Raw genomic sequence first — 19,044 nt, 5'->3', positions numbered from 1 at the left:
ATTAGGGCTGATAATGGAGAGCAGGGCCGGATTTACAATTGAGCCAGATGGGCCCGGGTCCAGGGCCCAAAAATTTAAAGATTTAGCATCGATAGGAAACTTACCTTTGCTTAAGGATCTTCAGATTCCAATTAAAATTAGCCGCAACTTGCAGTGCCAAGAGTTTGAGTGAGTGTGTCTTGCGCACATGAGCCTGTGTCTCTTCCACCCCCTGACTCTTAATGGATTGGTCTACAAACTGCACTAACAATTGACTTATTGGAGGATCTGAAGAAGAAAGATGATAGAGTTAGATGTTAGTGTGAGAGTGTCTTGCGGATGAGGGACTGTGTCTCTTCAACCCCTTCAGGACTAAAATCGCACATGGACCATCGGTTGACTTCATCACCAGTTTTGACTGGTCTTGATCAAATGAAATTCTTAATGTTATGGATAATAACATAAAAATAGGGGGTGCAGGCTTAAGATGACAAAATTTGGACCCTAAAAATATTTTGGGTTTTGGTGATACCACCCCCCTGAAGTGGTTCCAGCTTTGATTTTCGGCTATGTTTAGACCATCATATCTTCAATATGGTATACCCTATGAATGTCACTAAGTTGCATATTTGAGTTCTACACAAAATACTTTTGAAATTACGCCACCTTGAAAATCAAAGTAGACCTCATGCGATGCGTTATTTTTGCATGCCCCCCCTGAATTTCAAATTGCTGTAGTGCAGAAATGAAAGGGAGTTACAACCTCAAATTTTCACGTTTTTCATTTCTCAATAGTATCTAACAGTAGACAAAATAAGGAAAAAATCCATGAGTATGGGTTAACTTTCATGTTGAGTTGGCATGGAATGACTCTGCTGTCCGACCAAAAAACGATAGCAAAGCACTCTAGCATCGAATGCGTAACTATCGTGTGCAAATTCAAAGCTGGAGTTCTCAAGTGACCTTTGACAAGATGTAACTTTGCTACGGAAAGTACTATGACAAAACAGTTTTCAGTTTGGCTTTCTTTACCCAAGGGCTTTAATTTGTAAAATGATGTGGTTTGATGGCAAATTTGAATTCACCTGTCATACCTAATTTTTGGTAAGATTTTCCCTAGTCTCACGGAAAGACCCCCTTCTTGAGATTTTGAGAGCCTTCTCACAGAGAGACCTCATATTTTTGATGTCTTGGCTCTCACCAAAAGCCCTAGTTTCATCCCTAGTTTTGAACTCCTGTCTGCACAGCACGAACAAACTACCCATATTCACGCTGTATGGAGTTAGAAATAAAGGAGCCAGTTAGCACGCCAGGCACTACTAAGCATGCAAAGTGCATAACATCGGAATTTTGGTGATCCCTGTTATCTTATTTTACCGTGTGAAGCAACATCACGCTGCTTATTAAATACTAGTATTCATGAACCCAACACATCACATACACATGGTCTTATTCGGCCGATCGGAGTGATTGGAATTGACCCGATGTGCTTTTAAATTTATGAATAAATTTATGACCTTACATGGGTCGAACATATGCATATTCATGTTTTTTGGGACATTCAAGATGGCTGCTTGGCCCTGGCGAAAACAGCATCAAAATCTGTGGTTCTGTTCGTAAAATATTGCCATTTGAAAATGGACTTTTTTCTGGCGTCAAATGAACAAAAATTTTGATGACTGAAGATACACTTCATTTATCTGTAATTTTGGTTATTATTTTTGTTGGACATGGTATATTTTTTCTGACTTTCAAGTAGTCATGATGGATTTTACTTTGGAGGATCCAGTTTTCTTCTTGGCAAGGACATCCTCAAACACCTTTCCAATGGTTGAAGAATTGTTATCCCCCGATATTTGGTAGGGTCTTCTATGTGTCCTTTCTTCTTCCATATCGGTTTGATGTAGCTAGTTAGGAAAGTCTGGGGAACATATGTAAGCATCAAGATGTTGTTGAAGACTTTGGTAAGTATGGGTGTTAGGACTTCACTAGCATTCTTGATATGTTCGCTGCTGATCCCCTCACCATCTGGAGCTTTACCTGCTTTGAGGTTCTTGATTGTGTCAAACACTTCTTCCTCTGTTATGTTGGTAGGGTTGCTTTGACCTTCATGTTGTGCTGTGTCCTCAAGGATTGCTATGTCTGCTTCCACTTTTATTCGGTGGTTCTCTTTGAATTGCAGCATATCCTTTGGTTCCCCTAGATCTTTAAAGTACTCAGCAAACCCATCCCGGATGTCGTTGGCCCAGGGTCGTTCGGGTTATCTAGGCATTGTCCTTTGACCAATAGAGATGATGTTTCCTTCTCAGCTATGGATCTCTGCTTGTTGATAATGTTGTGGAAGAGTTTGGGATCAGCTTGAGAGGATGTCATCAGTACCTCCTGGATTTTTATCACCTTCTTTGCTTCTTCTGAGCGTTGCTGTCCACGTAGATTTCTCTTAGCCTTAAGCATCAGTATTCTAGTAGGATGATCAGCCCCTGGTCTGCCAGCAGCTTTCCATTTATAGAAGGCCAGTTTGCTTTCTTTGATTAAGCGTACGATGGTAGGTGATGCGTTGGACATTCCGCTCTTACTTACTCTAGAGGCTGGAATTGTTTCACTGGCAGCCAAGGAGAGCGCTTCAGTGATATTGCTGAGAGCGATTTCAATGCCAACTGGTGTTGTAGGCGACATCTCATCTTTTTGAATATTGGCTCTCACCATCTCTGCATACTTCTCTATGTTTTGGTTTGGCTAGTTTCCTTGTCTTTTGCATCTTTGTAGAAGTGACATTGACAGGTATGTTGATCTCTGTGACAACTGGTCGGATCCATTGATGGGAGCAATAGTGTCATCATTTGAGAGCACTTTGGTGTTGCACATCACAGATTCGTTACTTGCCAATGTAAGGAAGTAGTCAATTAGTGATTTATCTCTGCCATTTTCATGTTGGAATGTAGGAGTCAGAGGGTAGCCAGCGTGGATTTTCAGCTCATGTTCTGCACCAGGGTTCACAGTTTATCGTGTAAACTTTCGCCAGATTTGTTTTAAACAATAACAAGAGGAAGGAGAGTGTCACTAAAATGCTTTCTCAACTTGAATGGGAGCCTCTGGAACACTGTAGAGCAGCCCAGAGGCTAACACTTCTGTACTACAAGTCTGTCAACAAGTTAGTTGCCGTAGACACCAGTCATTACCAATCTAAAGTTCAAGGGGTCACCACAAGAAAACAAGCTTCCACTGCATTTGTCAAAATACCTGCGCTTAAAGGGACCATTGAAAGAAAATATGATTTGGTATCAAAATAAAGCCCATAAAATATTGAATCAATATCTGAAACAACTGAAGAACTAACTATTTTAGAAATAAAAATACAATAAAAACAACATACTCGATTTACCCCCTTCCGACACTACATCGCGCGTCATTTATCAAAAGTAGAAAATTGGGCGCTTTCCAGATGACGTCATTGTGGTTACGCGCGTTTAGAGTTGCGCTGACATTTTTGCGGGATAATTTAACAACAGCGATCGCGATCTAAATATCAGATGCAATAATCATGATAATACAACCACTTATATAATTATTTAAAGGTCAACAACATGGTCAAGTAAAAACAAAATACCAGTTGATTGTCCACATGTTATCAAAAAGAGGAAGTGGAGGGCCTTTTTATTTATCATTTTTTTTTTTTTACAATACAAATGGATTTAGGCCTATGTATTATTCCCGGACATTATTAGTTGTGTAACTAGATAGAGGAGGATGATAGGATCGAGGCTCTTGTTATTTGATGGTTCTCTGAGAGGATGATTAAAACAGAGCCTCTAAATTGAAATGCTTATTGGACAGAAGCAAATCTGAATAACTTTTGAAACATTGAAAAAAAGTTTTCCCTTATAATAAAGAAAATAGCATTAAACATTTCAGACTCCCTCAATGGCAATGCCATGCGAAAGAAAGCGGACCGGGCCGGGCGGGGACGATCAATTGTCATTTTTTTTCATCATCATCAAGCATGCAGCTTTCTATTTTACTTATTCATAAATTCAACCACCGGTCAACATGACCAAGATATGATTCCGATGACTTTATGTAGGCCCTACATGGCATGTATAAAACCATAGAACTAATTATGAGTAGGCCTAGGCCTATATAGTCCTATATATGGCCGTGTAAAATTAATATTTTGGTTCTCGTCCCCTCCCTCCTCAATTTCTGGGATTTGTCAGATTCTTTTTTTTTTTATAGATTTTTCAATTTTTTAGACTTTGGAATGATTTATGAAATCTTCATACATATAAATAAGTTTATTAGAGAACAAGCATCACTTCCAAGTCTTTTGTGGTACTCTAGGGGTTTATCCTCAGAATCTCACATTTGAAAAAAAAAGGACCTCATCGTTTCCTCGAGCACTGTTAGAGAAGACCGAAAACTACTGACAATGCTAATTTTACATTGAAAAAAAAAAAAACAAAAACAAAAAAACACCTCCCTCCCTCATCAATTCATGAAAATCCTCTGGGCGAGAACCAAAACATTAATTTTACACGGCCTATAGTGACGATGACGAAGGGAATATCGCCAAGATTTGCCGCAACACATAAATTGCTGATGATGTGCCGGCGCGAACACCTCCCATGGGTATTATTATTTTAGGCCTATGTATTTTTTCCGTAGGGCCTACCTTAAAATATTCAAGAGATGACAATTAGTTTAAAAAGCCTTTTCATCCATAAGTTAACTTTCAAAAGTGCTTATTTTCATACCCCAAACATGCCAAAGTAGGCCTAGGCCCTTTTATTTTGCAAATTAATGCTATGTGTTATACGGGACACTTGCCAATATTAGGCCTATTTGAGCCGTTGGCACTGGGGCAGTAGCTGAACGGCAGATGAAGAACATGACATGCAAGCTGTTCTTGAAATAAATTACGAGGAGCGCCTACAAACATACATAGGCCTTCAAAAAGCCTATATATGCTACAAACATCAAATGGGAACTAGTATAGGCCTACACTTATTTTAATCCATGGATGGTAAGGCCCGGGGTAGGCCTAGGCTATGCGAAATTGATATCAGTCATTTCTAAAAACGAAATATCCAGCCAGGCGCGCTGTATTTTACAAGATTTACCCAATCAACATAAACTTTGTAACTGTAGGCCTACCTTTGATAAAACGCTTGGACTTTGCACTTTCAAGTTTCAGTGGGAGTTGAGATTGGATTAGGCCTATAAGCATTTCCGAAAACGCAAACTAAAGGCTGACAGTTAATATTGTTCATAAGATTGTTTGGAGTGGCCTTTATATGTTCCTCTCGTGGTTCTTTATCTTCGAATTTGTTTCTCGTTTTTCATAGGCCTTTAAAAATAAATAAAAATAAATTTCGGCTTTTATATAGCGCCTTTTTTTAGATCTCGGAGGGTTCAAAGCGCTGTTATTTCGCTGCCATGGTACTGCCACAATCAGATCGCATCGTTTAGGGTGGATGCTGCCGAACCTGTCGCAAATCTAGCCGCACTTGGATTGTAACATCCACCAATTATCTTTTCAGCTCCCCAAATTTCATTGGGTGAAGGAAGTTTCTGATAACCAAACAACTAATCACCGATTTTTGAGAAGCAGGAGGAAACTGGAGATCCCGGAGAAAATCTGCGAGCATGGATCCGGGATCGGGATAAACCAAGTTCACATGAGTCTTTTGGCGCTGCGGGCTTGAAGTTGAACCCGGGACCTCGGTGTGGTGCAAGGCGAGAACCGCGCCAACTCGCTCTCCCGAGCCTGACTTTTGTTTTGAACCTGGTCCCGTCCCATAAGTGTGTCTCAACACGGAGCGACCGTTTTGAAACAAACAAACACACTTTAATCACACGCAATTCAGCTTCCAAACTTGAGTCAGGATCGGCTTGCTGCTTTTACGCCCGGCGGTTAACCTAGGCCGCACGCCCGGGAGGTAGGCTAGGCCTGAAGAAATTATGTCATTAACCCGAAAAATCATTGCCTTCTCTTTCCTATCCTCCCCAGATATTTCAGAGGAAATAAGTAAAGAGTTGCCTCAGTACAAACAAATGATACTCTGAGTCTCTTGTAAAAGCCGAGCAGCTAGCACTGACTGACAGCTTTGTACTTTGTACTTACCGGGTATGTTTCCCCGTTGTTGGCCAATTTTGTAGGCCTAGCTAGAATTTATATATAGGCCTATCATAGAAGTCATTGTAGCTTTGTAATTTATATTATAATATCCTTTTTAATATACTTGTTAAGCCTAAAAGGCACAGAAAAGTTCATGCGTTGGTTTAGGACCAAGTCTGGACTATATGCAGTGTTGCCATGCAGCGGAAAGGATAACCACTTTGACGTCACAGGGGTTGCCACGTGTCTCTGCACATATGAATTGGGCGGAGCGACGCGACATTGGGCGCTTTGTCTTTATTTGCTGATTTGGGGGTAAAATAAATGAAAATTATGTTTATCATTTTAGAAATGGATTCTATATGTTATTAGCTTTATTTTGATACCAAATATGTTTTTCTTTCAATGGTCCCTTTAAAGACTGTTACAAATATTCACTATTCCCAAGAACATTTGCTGAATGGAATAGATTATCACCCGATGTTCGGGAGGCACTAGTGCCGTACTATTACGCTGTCTTTCGTATTCGTAGAGGAGGATAATTTCGACCTCCTCGTTTGTTTATAAACAGAGAGGTAGACAAAGGGCCTGTCAAAACTGTTCCGCTTGTCCAAATACTCAAGTATCAAAAGGATGGTCCACAATACAGTGATTCACGCAACATGAATAGGGGATTAAAAAACCGTGAAGTAGGACCATGTGCTTCTTTTGTCCAATTTAGCATCAAGATTTCATATGGAAACAGTTCAGACCCAGAACACGATCATGTCAGAAATTAATATTTTGTTCTGGGTCTGATTTTCGGACTAGGGAGGCGCCATCTTTCATTGTCGACTTTAGGAACTTTCAAGACAAAACAGTGGCATACCGTGGCCGCCCCTTCCCCGTGGGGCTGAAGAAATCCAATTTTGCCGCCCCTTCCTCAACAGCCCAAAAAGGTTGCCCCAATTTTTTTTACGGTCGTTTGAAAAAGTGAAGAGCAAAAAAAAAAAAAAATGGAATTATAGGCGCTACCGCCCCAAAAGCAACACATTTTGATGTATAGTAGTTAGTACAATTTTTTTCGCATTATCCGTCCTTTTTTCTTTACTAATTCTTTTTGCCGCCCTTCTTTTCCGCCGCCCTCTTTTTGCCGCCTTCTTCTTTCCGCCGCCCTTCGATTTGGCCGCCTGCTTTGACCCGAGGGGCTGGCGCTAAAGCCCCCAAAATATGCGCATGCAAAACTTCAGGCAGTAAATATTGGGGACGTCATCAAGGGGGCACATTTCAAAAACTAATCGTTGTCTGCTCAGTCGCGCCTGCATTAATACGTCATCCCACGATTGAGGAGATTATGCAGTAACCACCAGAAGCAGAAACACCCTAGACTCGCTTGCCAGTCCTACATGTATACGCCGTACCTATGTATATTTAGGACTGGCTTACGCCATTTTTGATGTCAATGGGAAATATTTAAAATTTCATCAATGTATATAAAAGTGGTACCAACCTTATTGTGCTTGCTAATTTAAGACTCGGTTGAAACAAAATTAAGGATCGAATGCATTTTAGTGTCCAAAAAGGCAAAATTATCGTCAACGTTCTGCCGAATTCTGCACCCTTGCGAAGGGTTCAGAATTTGAATCGGGAATAAAAATATCAGATCTTTGCGATCAAAAAAACGAAATTACAACTTTAAACATATTAGGCAAAATAAAAATTTAACATGTTTCACGTCCCCTCCCGCTTCCTTTTTTGAGGTTTCCTCAAATATATTTTTATTTTTTGAAATTCAGTTATAACTTTTCAAAAAAAATATGTCTAGCAAGTTGGAATGCTTTCTATAGCCTTGTTAAGATACAAGAAACATTTTAGGAAGGTTTTGTGATCATTGGAGGGGATGTAACCCTCAGAACAACAAATAAAAAAGGGCCTCCTTCTTTTTCCAGGCATTATTGTATACGCTAAAACAGCTCTAAGTATGGGTATTTACACCAAATTTGCGATAAAAAATAGAAAATAAAAAGCCCCCTCCTCCTCCTTTTTTTCGAAAACCCGGACGTGAAACATGTTTTATTTTTTACTTGGCCTTATTGGCAAAAGACATTATTTATTTATTACCAAACAATATAGAATAGAAAATTCGACGTCAACTTCTCAAAATCAAAATGTTGGAGAAATATGCTCACTATTAACATTTAGAAAGTGCGCAATCCAATTCCCATTCAAATGCGTGGGAAACGGAAAGTGCACAATCCCCACTAAAACACCCGCATGCCCGGGGCCAATCTTACTATAAATAGGGGAATGTTGTATCTATGTATGTATGTATGTATCACTATAAAGGCTCCGTCAGTTTCGATCCAAATGTCGCCAAATTCATATGGGAGATCGATGAATATACAGGAACGTGTTTAAACTTTAATTATTTGGTTGAAAACGGTCAAGAATTGGCTGCAAAAACAGTGAAAATATGGGTAAAAACTGTTTTTTTGTTATGAAAATCGGTTGTCAGCCTATGCGTCACTGCAGCTGGCCGGCGGCGCCTCGTGCGTAATGCGCACTACGCCAATGGGCGCGTAAACGGCGCAGAGCCACGTGACTGCGAGCCAGAGACCAGTGGACATGATAATACGGAAAGAAGACAAAAAGGTACATGGACGGGTCACATGATTATGATAACGGGTGAACACGTCCGCAGACACGCTATGAGAGGACGTAACTAATAAATACAGGAAAAAGATGTTTGTTGCACAAACAACATGAAGCGGTACTATAAAGAAAAAGAAAAATAAAAAAAAAAAAAAAAATACGAGTAATAGGCCAACGGGTTAAAGTAACTAAATGAAACGGAACGAAACAAAGAAGGAAAGAAACTAATCAGGAAATGTAAGAAAAAAGAAGCTAAAATAATGAGAACAGAATTAAATAAAAAACATGGAAACCGGAAATCACAAGCAGCAAATAAACAGAGAAGCTAAAGGGAAATGTAAGAAAGAACATATATATTTAGAAAATAATGGGAACGAGGTTAAATAAATAAATAACATGGAAATTAGGGGTTCATTCATAGGATTGAGGGCATGATCGCTGTTTATGCCCGAGGCGAAAGCCGAGGGCATAAACAGCGATCATGCCCGAAATCCTATGAATGAACCCCGTTCATACATACCCAACATTCTTAGCAAGGCAATACAGATGAAAATAATAAGGGTTTACAAGTTTAAATAACATTTCCATACCGTTTTCCTTCATAAATTGGAAGAAAATGAGTAGGCCTACTTGCAGGAAGCAGCTCGGCTCATGAGGTCAATGGCCGGGAGTCAACGCGTGATACGCGTCATCTTTTGCGCTCCGCGTGAGATGGGCGCGGTGACATGCGGCGTGTCACGCAACACTAGCAAATCGTGGATCGTGTTAATTGGGTTCTAACGCTGCGTGACGCAGCTTGTTTATGCCCTGCGTACTGGTCATAAACGGTATTTATGACCAGCAAAAGAGAGCGAAAATCCAATCAGAAACGTCGTTATATCGTGAGTATGTATGAACGGAAAATCACAAGCTAAAGCAAAAGAAACTAAAAAAGAAAGTGTAAGAAGAGACAGGTTTAAAAAAATAAAATGTACCTTTTCAATGATTCTACCTATTCAGTAATTATTCCTGTTATGGTGAACGCTCCCATCTAGCGGGTATCCCGCTAGTCAATAATAATATAGGTAACCCAGGCAAACCTTAGTTAACACATTTGCTAGTCAGCCAAATTCGCCGACAATGTCAATGCATTTTTACATAGAAATTTAAAACAAGGGCCCGAAGAAAGAAACCTACATAAATATATGTTTTCTATACTTCACTTGACCCAAATATGTGATTTTTTATGGTGATAAGTCACCCGCACATGGAATTTTAGAGGGATTTGGATAGCAGTTCCATTAAAAAAAAGCTGCTATCATAATGAGACTTAAGATCTAGAAACACCCCCGAAATGCCGTTTTGGGGAATTTTGCTAGCTGAAACTTTTTGATGAAAGTCAATCTTTGACAAGATGTAACTTTGCTACGGAAAGTGCTATGAAAAAATGGTTTTCAGTTTTGGCTTTGTTTACTCAAGGGCTTTAATTTGATATATGAAATGATGCAGTTTGATGGCAAATTTGAATTCACCTAGCATACCTAAATAATAATCAAAATTTACCAACGAACCTGGATTTTCAGAAGCAAAATGCTTATCAAGGAGGCTTGGTTCAAGAAGAAACTCGAACCACAGAGTTGAGACTGGTGTTCTTGGCCTGTCTGATTGTTCTTCCATTTCTAGGCCATTCATCTTGGGAAAAAACAGACAAAACACGAAGAAACAGGTAAGCTTACAAGCATACGCTCGCACGGCTGTTGAATTTTGCTCTTTGTTGTGTTTCTAGTACTAGATCACTTGAGTTTGAAATAATAAAGTATTGACAACATAAATTGTTTCAAATTTCATATATAAGAATGTAATTAAAAAAAACTAGAAAATTAAATTAAATTTAATGTTGTTTTTGTGAATAAAGATAATTATTTAATCATAAAAGAATTAAATTTCTAAAAACACTTCAAAACAGGAAGTAGTTCAATTAACCTTTACCCTCTAGCCTGAAAAGGTAAACAAGGAATCTGCTGTTTTCGCGAAACAACATTAAATTGCGGTTGTATGTTCATACAGGAAGTCCTATTACAGCATACATCCTTCATAGATTTCTTTGTTTAACAATGGCGACTGGAAGCAGTGCCGACGACGAAGCGTTTAAATGCTCTATTTGCCTCGAGATCTACTTGAAACCTATCAAAATATCTTGTGAACACATGTGAGTAAGCTTACATTTTTTCTATTAAAAAAAATTGAAATTATAAACTTTAACTATACTGCTTAGTTGTTTAGTATGCCCACATTGCTTACTAGAGAGCCTCCTCCAACTACAGCTTGAAATGGTTTTTGTGTAATCCCCAAATGTTGGGAAATAATGTGAAATTTTATTAGGTAGTAAACAAGAAATAATAATTGACTTGTGTTAGTGTGGCATTTTATGTGTAACAGTATTAGTTCCAATAATTGGAACTCACGGCTTCAACTGTGAGCTCTAGTAAAGAGCTACATGTATGTGTCGCCGCGATAAAGTGTGCACTGTGCATTCATCACCATATTCACATGTACATAGTCGTGGATGGAGTGGACTTTTCGCTGCTCATAAAAATCAATCAAAAATCATCTTTTTAAATATTTCTTTGGACAAAAGCTGATGCGTAGAATAAGTTGAGCAATTACAGATGATACACATCAGTGACACAGGTTTCTAAAGTGAGTATTTAATTAGATAAACTTGCCCAAAATAAAACCCTGGATGTGAAGAGTACAACTTGAGAACAAGTCCTCAAATGTTCGAAATTTGTAGTTACCGTAATACAACTATGCAAATATACTTTTAATATTTCAGATTTTGTGAAGAATGTCTTGGTCCATACTTGGATGTAGCGTCTCCAAATTGTCCACTATGCAGAAAAGTGTTTGATCCAAAGCTGAGATCCAAAGCTAAAGATGTAGAGAAACAAATAGCATCTGTTAAAGTGTCCTGTCAAGGATGTAAAAAGAAGGTAGGATTGTAAAGAGAGTATAAAGCACAATGAGAAAATGTTGTACTTTTAAAATTTTTGTAGATTGCTCTTGCTTTTGGCATTTGATGATGGTTGCTTTTGAAAAAATGCAAACATAATTTTAAATACTGCAGTGAACCTGAAATGCAGATGTGTGGAATATGCATTACTTTAATCTCTTCTGGCAGGACTAAATAAGATATTGTTCTCTTTGTTTCCTTTTATAGATGGCACTTTCAAAACTACGAGCACACAATGCAACATGCAAAATAGATGCAGAACCAAGAACCAAGTTTAAACCAATAGCACCCACAACTCAGAAACCAGACAGGTATGTACAAAACATTTTTTACAATGAAAAACCAAGAACCAAATTTAAACCAATAGCACCTACCCACAACCCAGAAACAGGTAGGTATTATATGGAAAACATTAATCACAATTTATTTACATTGTAGCTGTACTGATTATTTTTGCTTCTCATGGAAGGTTTTTTGTATGAGTATTGAAAAAAAGAAAGAAAGTGCAGTAATTTATAGTGCGCTACGCACAGGCACAACGCCTAGACGTTGATCCACAAGCCTCAGCACACTTTACAGGTTGTTGCTGACCACAACGGCCCACATCATTCCACAAACCATTTAACAGCATTTCAGGGACTTTGCTGCTTCAAGAGCGCACACCCTAGACATTCCACAAATAACCTTCATAACCAGGATCAGCTCCCGAGTTTCAGACGGGTTACAACGAGACAAATTAGCAGTGAGTTCCTTGTCCAGGGGGAATTCAAGCTAACTCAATTTTTCCACGAGAGCGTACTAGGCACCACCAGGGTTCGAACCCGCAACCTCTCGCACCATAGTCGAATGCCTTATCGATTGAGCTAACTTGACTGCTGAGGATGTGGCAATGACATTTTCAATATACATTTGACTGACTGAAGATTTTGACCACTAAATCATTGTGTCAGATCCAAATTAGTCTTTAGTTTTTTTTATTCAAGAAAAAATATGCAAGAACAAATTTAGCAATCAAGCAATATCACACAATAAACACACGACCAAGTTATTGAGCCAGGATAACCCATAAAGTTGGCTAAATATACCAACTTATTTCTAATGTGGTCCATGTGACTTTTTTGATCTGAAGGGGAACCATGCCTACCTGTGTTGCACTCACTCAAGTAGTAACATTATTCATTTTTTCTACAGTGGACCAAACAGATCCACCTTCACTTGTCCATACTGTGCCATGAGGAACCTGGATCCAGCAGAACTGAGGCGGCATTGCAACAAGGACCATGCTGATGATACCGCTGCTGTTGTATGTCCTGTGTGTGCCTGTATGCCATGGGGTGATCCAAACTATAAGAGTGCAAATTTCCTCCAACATCTAAATCTTAGACACAAATTTGAGTATGAAACATATGTGGTAAGTGTGCTAGGTAAATTTACTTTGTTATTAGGGACATGGATGTAACATGTGTGAGACTTTATTTGTCAATCGTCTCCAAGGAGAGCCATCCTAAGTTAAACGGTTCCAAAAAATCCACCCCCTCATAAATTTGGGCATAACTAAAAAGCATTAGGTCCCTTAAGTTGATTTAAAGTGTGAAATGTCGCCTGATAGGTTACACATTACATATGCAGTACTTTTTTTTCCAACATTTATCCTTCACCCGAAAATACAGCAATTTATGAAATTTGAGGCCAAAAAAATTGCATTTTTTTGCATTGGGACTTAAAATAGGCCTATTCACATCTATGCATTTCTCTGAAACAACATGTAATGTGTAACTTATCAGGCTACATTTCACACTTCCAAGTCGACTTAAGGGCCTAGCAGTTTTTTAGATAGGCTCAAGTTTATGAGAGGGGACTTACTTTTTTGGAACCGTTTATATAAAAAAGCTAACAACCATGAGCTTCTGGGGTGGTTCCACTTGGACCCCCACGAGGGAGTTGCCCATGGACCCCACAGGCCATAAAGTGAGCCCATGTGAATCCACTCCACTCTCATGGATAGTGACACTTTAGAATGCTCTACATTTTAAAGTGGCTCAGGCATTTAGTTGAGGACCCTTGCATATAAAGTGACACAGAATGATATTTTGTTTTTGTATAGGCCCGGTATATAGGTTGGTATCAACAATTTTGCATATTAATGAATATTAATGAACTCATTTACATATATTGTCAAGAATATGACTAAATTGCTCTTCTACCTACACTTACGATATATTTGCTGTTTGTTTTTTTACATTCAGGATTATCACCAAGAAGAAGATGAAACATTGGAGGCAGTATTACAAGCTTCACTCAATGACAAATGAACATTGAATGTGTGGGTGGGTTTGGAAAAATGAAATTACGGTAAATGACATCTACGGTAGGCCTGGGCGGGGGCCTGGGTGGCCAAGCTTTGTGGATTTGAGGATCATATTGCGAAGTTCATCAAACAGTTTGACAGGCCATATATGGTGTTATTACTAATTGTTGTTTTATATATATCCATAATGTAATTTTTTGTAAAAAAAAGAAAGGCTTCGTGGGATGCATTGGATATTGGCAACTGCTACCCTTGTTTCTACTGCAGATTGTGTATGTCTACTACAAACCTCTTCAGGAAGTGATTATCAGTTTGCCGTTTAAAAAAGTTCATAAGTGCATAGAAGTAACCAAACAATTATGACCTTGCATTTTAGTGAAGTTAAGGTTGGTCTGAACCCTGGAATTATGGAAACTTTCGGGCCTCATAACTGCTAAATTGTTGGTCTAAAGTATATAAAAGTATACATATTTAGAATGGCAAGACTAAATATTTTTCAAATTTCAACCAACTTCGAAAAATTTGCACCAAAAATGGTCAAAAAATGCTGAATTTTCAAAAAAATCATAAAAAAGCCTGATTGGTCAAAATTCAAAAAAATAAAAAAACCCTCCTAGATATTTTTATCTAGTTTTTAAAAATTAATAAAAAAAAATTTTGGCCCAAGAATTTTTTTGTTACGTTGCAATGAAAAAAGAAGTGGGCCAAAAATGTTATTTTGGGGATTTTGGGCCAAAAATGGCATTTTGGGCCAAATTTGACCTCACAGATGAACTTAACAAGTCTTTACCATTCTAAATATGTATACTTTTATATACTTTACACCAACAATTTAGCAGTTATGAGGCCCGAAAGTTTCTATAATTCCAGGGTTCAGACCAACCTTAATGCTAAAAACCCTTCATATGTCCACAAGTAGCTGACAACCTAAGGTTTTTTTCCCAGTTTACTTTCATATTCGTTCAATGGGTGGCAAGTCTTGAAATTTGCAGGCGCTGGGATTAAATTTTCCCCCATAAAGCCACCAATGTCTCCTGGTCTTTGTAAAAATTTACATAAACCAGGAGCAAAATTGCTCCTGGTTTGGTTCTAGTTTTGCACTTGATGCAGTAATGCTGGTGTGCTGTATTGTATTATGCAGAAAAGGATTTACTAAGTTTGAAAACTGCTCCTGTTTCTTCAGAAATTGCTCCTAGTTCTTCAGTGAACCAGGAGCAATGTTCAAAGACTGACAATCTTATTATGTGAACTACATTTTTCTTATTTATTTATTTTTTAATGTAAATTGTACAAATTTTAAATTTAGAATCTATTTTTAAAGGTATGAGGACTGAAAGAAAGACATGAATATACAAATGTAGATAATCATGGAAGTAAATACTGTTAAGTAAATACATAGATAATAGAACATATTACTTTATCTTTTAACTTAAGGATCTTTGAAATTGAATAGAAATTTTATTTATCGACAAGTTAACAATGCATGACGTTTATTTGTAATTGTATAGTCACCCTTTATTTATTTATGCAGACTTTATGGTAGACTTAAATTGATTGTGAAATCTTAAAATTTTTATTATGTTTATGATATCTTACCTTCTAGGTATATAAAGAGATGTACCGTAATGTTCCTAATAAGCGCCCAGTCTCTATTAAACGCCCACCCCAAAATTTTCCAAAATGAAATTGAAAAAGCAATAAAATTTACCATTAGAGTGCAAATATACATGAAAGAATGTTAGATCATTATACTAGGTCTCACTCAGGGTCTTAGCTAGCCACCCGTCTGGCCGTCATTTTAGACGGCCAGTTTGCTCCTGGGACGGGCAAAATTAATGCCTTTGACAGATGCTATATTATAAATTGTATGTTTTGAGAAGCTAATTGACCTTTTTAGTAGACCCAATTGGTAGAACAAGGCCATATCAGCACATATTTGAACTCTTTGAACCCCCAATGGGCTATAGATGTCTGGTAAATGTTTTAGAGGTCAAATTAGGACAGGCAATTTCATTCAAATGACGGGCAACCCACAATTTCTAGCTAAGACCCTGGTCTCACTGGATGTTATAAGAAATTCATTTCTCATGATGACAAGCCCATTCCTCCTGCAAACAGACATGTCTAAAACTGGAATGGAATGGGTGGTGTTATTTTGGTTATTTAAAGGCCCATTCAGTGATTTGCTCATCCGGACGATCGTAAAAATCATCAAAATTCAGATTTTGGTACCTTTGTCATTGTCATAAATGTGCCGAAAGCCGTGTATTTAAGACAAAATAATAAATTTTACACGAATCTGTAATTTAGATACTGACAGGATCTAAATTAGCTACATGTATTTGAATGGGACTTCAACTTTGTCAGTACTGCTGTTTTCTTTGTTTTTTGCCAAATTTGTCATTTCAAAAATACCAAATGACAATTTGAATGACTTGTCCTTCACTTTTAAAGGGGCATTTAAGTGATCCACAGCCTCATCCCCCACTTTTCTCAAAAAAGTTGAGATTTTTATATCACTGGAATACTCTGGCTACATAATGTTTATGTACAAAATATTTCTTGCAGATTAATTCGTTTGGCAAAGATATCGCGAAATTTGAATTTCGTTCTGGTGCACCAGAACGAAATTACAACATATTGTCTATGGAGCAGTGTAATACACATAATCATGCATAACTCGCAAACGCAAAATCGGAATCAACTGAAATTTTGGGAATATGCTTTTTTAGTGGATATGTACTGAAAAATGTCATAAAAAGAGGATGCTAGGATCACGAAATACTCCTTTAAGCAATTTATAAACAATTTAAATTTTTTTACACTTGCGCTGGGATCACTGAATGGGTCTTTAAAGTAAATATGTACACAAAAAATTGATCCCTGATTGATGAATAAACGTCCACCCTTCATGAAATGTCACAGCCCATGGGCGCTTATTAGAAACAATACAGTAAATTATATGTGGCATGATCTGACCCAAGCAAGCCAAAGGGGCCATTTTGAAAAATGAGTTATTATTAGCATCAATATAATGTGCCTAACAACCAAGCATGCTAGTGCTGAAAACGTTACGATGTCTGCATCACATACTGTCGTATCTCAAAAGGCTGCCTTGTGTGATTTTTTTTTATTATTGTCATCTAATTGTGTAGTGAGATACACTGTAAAATTAACTTTTTATATTAATTTACAGGTATTATCACTAAATTACAATACCATGTCCATTCATAAAGGAAGCATGCTGAAATATAACATAACAATGAAAGTCAATATGAAATGGAACAATGATATAAACAAATCACATACGGCAGCCTTTTGAGATAAGTCAATATGTGATGCAGATGACGATTACATCCCTAGCATACTTGGTCGTAAAATTATCAGTTTGTTTTTGGATTTGTGATTTTCTTATGTATTTAATTTTTGCTCCCTGTTTTGTACCTCAATTACATGCGCTATTCCAGTTGAAATCCATCCACCCCTTATTGAAGACATAATTTTAATCTTCCGCACAGGGAGGGTGAATTTCAAATGAGGTTACATGAATGGGTGACTCCATTTGCAATCTACACTCCCTGTGTGGGAGATTATAAGTTCAAGTCATCCATAGGGGGTGTATGAATTTCAACTGGAATAGCCCATTGCAATCTATGACCTGATTGGATCAGATCAGATCACATTATTTTAACCCCATGAGTACTACCTTCTAATTGGCTACAAGAAGGCTATATATGAATTATTGAGCCAATCAGCAACATTGTAAGAATGCTGGTAGGGCTGAAGAGGCTTAACATGGTAAGAAACAGTTGTGCAGCTGAAGAGGATTGAGCTTAATTATTTAGAAGCTGTATCTTAATTGGTCTCTCAGATGGACATATCGCGTAATTATCCAATCGGAAACGCTGTAAGATTAAGAGAATAGTTGTCAGGGGGTTAATAATTTTGTTATTTTTTTGCACATAATTCTGTTATTTGGGTAATTCCAAGCAACATCATTCCACAACGCAAAGTTTGCACATGAATTCTTTTTAATGCAGCAGCCAATTATGTAGGTGAATAGTATAATGGAAACTATCTTGGGTAAGTGAAAGTTTAAGGTGGGAGAAACTTCTCCAAACGACCCTAATTTGCATATGCAAACTTCGCGTTGCGGAATGATGCTTGGAATTGCCGATTTGTTCGTTCAAACCTTGTGCCTGTTGAGAAGAAAGTCACACTATACATACGTTGATCTATTATTATGTACAGTATACAAATATTGACTGCTATGAGGGGCATGGTTAAAAGTATAGGCCCGAGGTGATCTCAAAACCATGCTATGACCCGAGGCGCAGCCGAGGGGCATAGCATGGTTTTGAGATCACCGCGGGCATATAATGTTAACCATGACCCGAATAAAGCAGTCAATATTTGTTTTGTATACCTCATTAATATAGCTTTTTGTCATCTGATTGGTTAAAAGGCCTATTTTATTGTTCATAGGCCATGGTAAAATTTACAACGAAAGTTTTTCGTTATGAACCGATCGCGTCACCGCAACTGGCAGACAGCCTGTTGGCGCCGCGTGTGTAATGTGAACACGCCATCACGCGCATAGAGTTTGATCGGGACGCACACTGATGATGTGAAAATGACTATGCACGGGGAATAGTCTTTTTAAAAGACTATTGCACGGGTAATAGTTCAGTTTTTACGTAATTCTTAAAAAGGAGGGCATAGCTAATTCAATGACTGCACTTTTAACCAATCAGATGACAGGAATCTATAATATATGAGGTATATAATCTATTTTATTGACCAAAGCAAAATTTGATGTTTTTTCAAAAGTAAGTTGTGGGTATATTCTTAGTACAAGATACTAGTATTCTTAGTGCAAGATACTAGTATTAATGAGTAAATCACTGTAAACCTTTAACAAGAGTGTAGGGCCTACTTCCGCTATGTCAACAAGGCTCAACTCGCAACTCAAAGGCCCTCTGAGCCCCCACAGGAAAAGATCCTGGACATGCCGGTGGT

General features: G+C 38.0%; 2 protein-coding genes across 3 annotated transcripts in view; one reads left to right on the top strand and one right to left on the bottom strand.

The window, feature by feature from the left end:
* Positions 1-10,472, bottom strand: part of LOC140135886 (integrator complex subunit 8-like) — a 41,614-nt gene extending 31,142 nt beyond the window's left edge. For both annotated transcript variants that reach the window (XM_072157548.1, XM_072157549.1), the window contains exons 1-2: positions 10,276-10,472; positions 105-267 (exon numbers count right to left, since the gene is read on the bottom strand). In XM_072157548.1, coding sequence (XP_072013649.1) covers positions 105-267; positions 10,276-10,396 — 284 coding nt within the window. In that variant the 5' untranslated portion in view covers positions 10,397-10,472. The remainder of the gene's footprint in view (positions 1-104; positions 268-10,275) is intronic.
* A 229-nt stretch (positions 10,473-10,701) lies between these two features.
* On the top strand, positions 10,702-14,504 carry LOC140136570 (E3 ubiquitin-protein ligase RNF166-like). The gene is made up of 5 exons (XM_072158265.1): positions 10,702-10,913; positions 11,541-11,697; positions 11,925-12,028; positions 12,909-13,128; positions 13,964-14,504. The coding sequence occupies exons 1-5, from the start codon at positions 10,819-10,821 to the stop codon at positions 14,027-14,029; spliced, it is 642 nt and encodes a 213-aa protein (XP_072014366.1). The 5' UTR covers positions 10,702-10,818; the 3' UTR covers positions 14,030-14,504.
* The last annotated feature ends 4,540 nt before the right edge of the window (positions 14,505-19,044 follow it).

The sequence above is a fragment of the Amphiura filiformis genome, chromosome 16 (assembly GCF_039555335.1).
Source record: "Amphiura filiformis chromosome 16, Afil_fr2py, whole genome shotgun sequence".
NCBI lineage: Eukaryota > Metazoa > Echinodermata > Ophiuroidea > Amphilepidida > Amphiuridae > Amphiura > Amphiura filiformis.
This window is presented reverse-complemented; position numbering and strand designations above follow the sequence as displayed.

Bases quoted from the DNA above. Each gene is read 5' to 3' on its own strand.
- LOC140136570 (XM_072158265.1), top strand. From the start codon at position 10,819: ATGGCGACTGGAAGCAGTGCCGACGACGAAGCGTTTAAATGCTCTATT. The intron at 10,914-11,540 runs GTGAGTAAGCTT...TTAATATTTCAG, and splicing joins AAAATATCTTGTGAACACAT to ATTTTGTGAAGAATGTCTTG. The intron at 13,129-13,963 runs GTAAGTGTGCTA...TTTTACATTCAG, and splicing joins TTGAGTATGAAACATATGTG to GATTATCACCAAGAAGAAGA.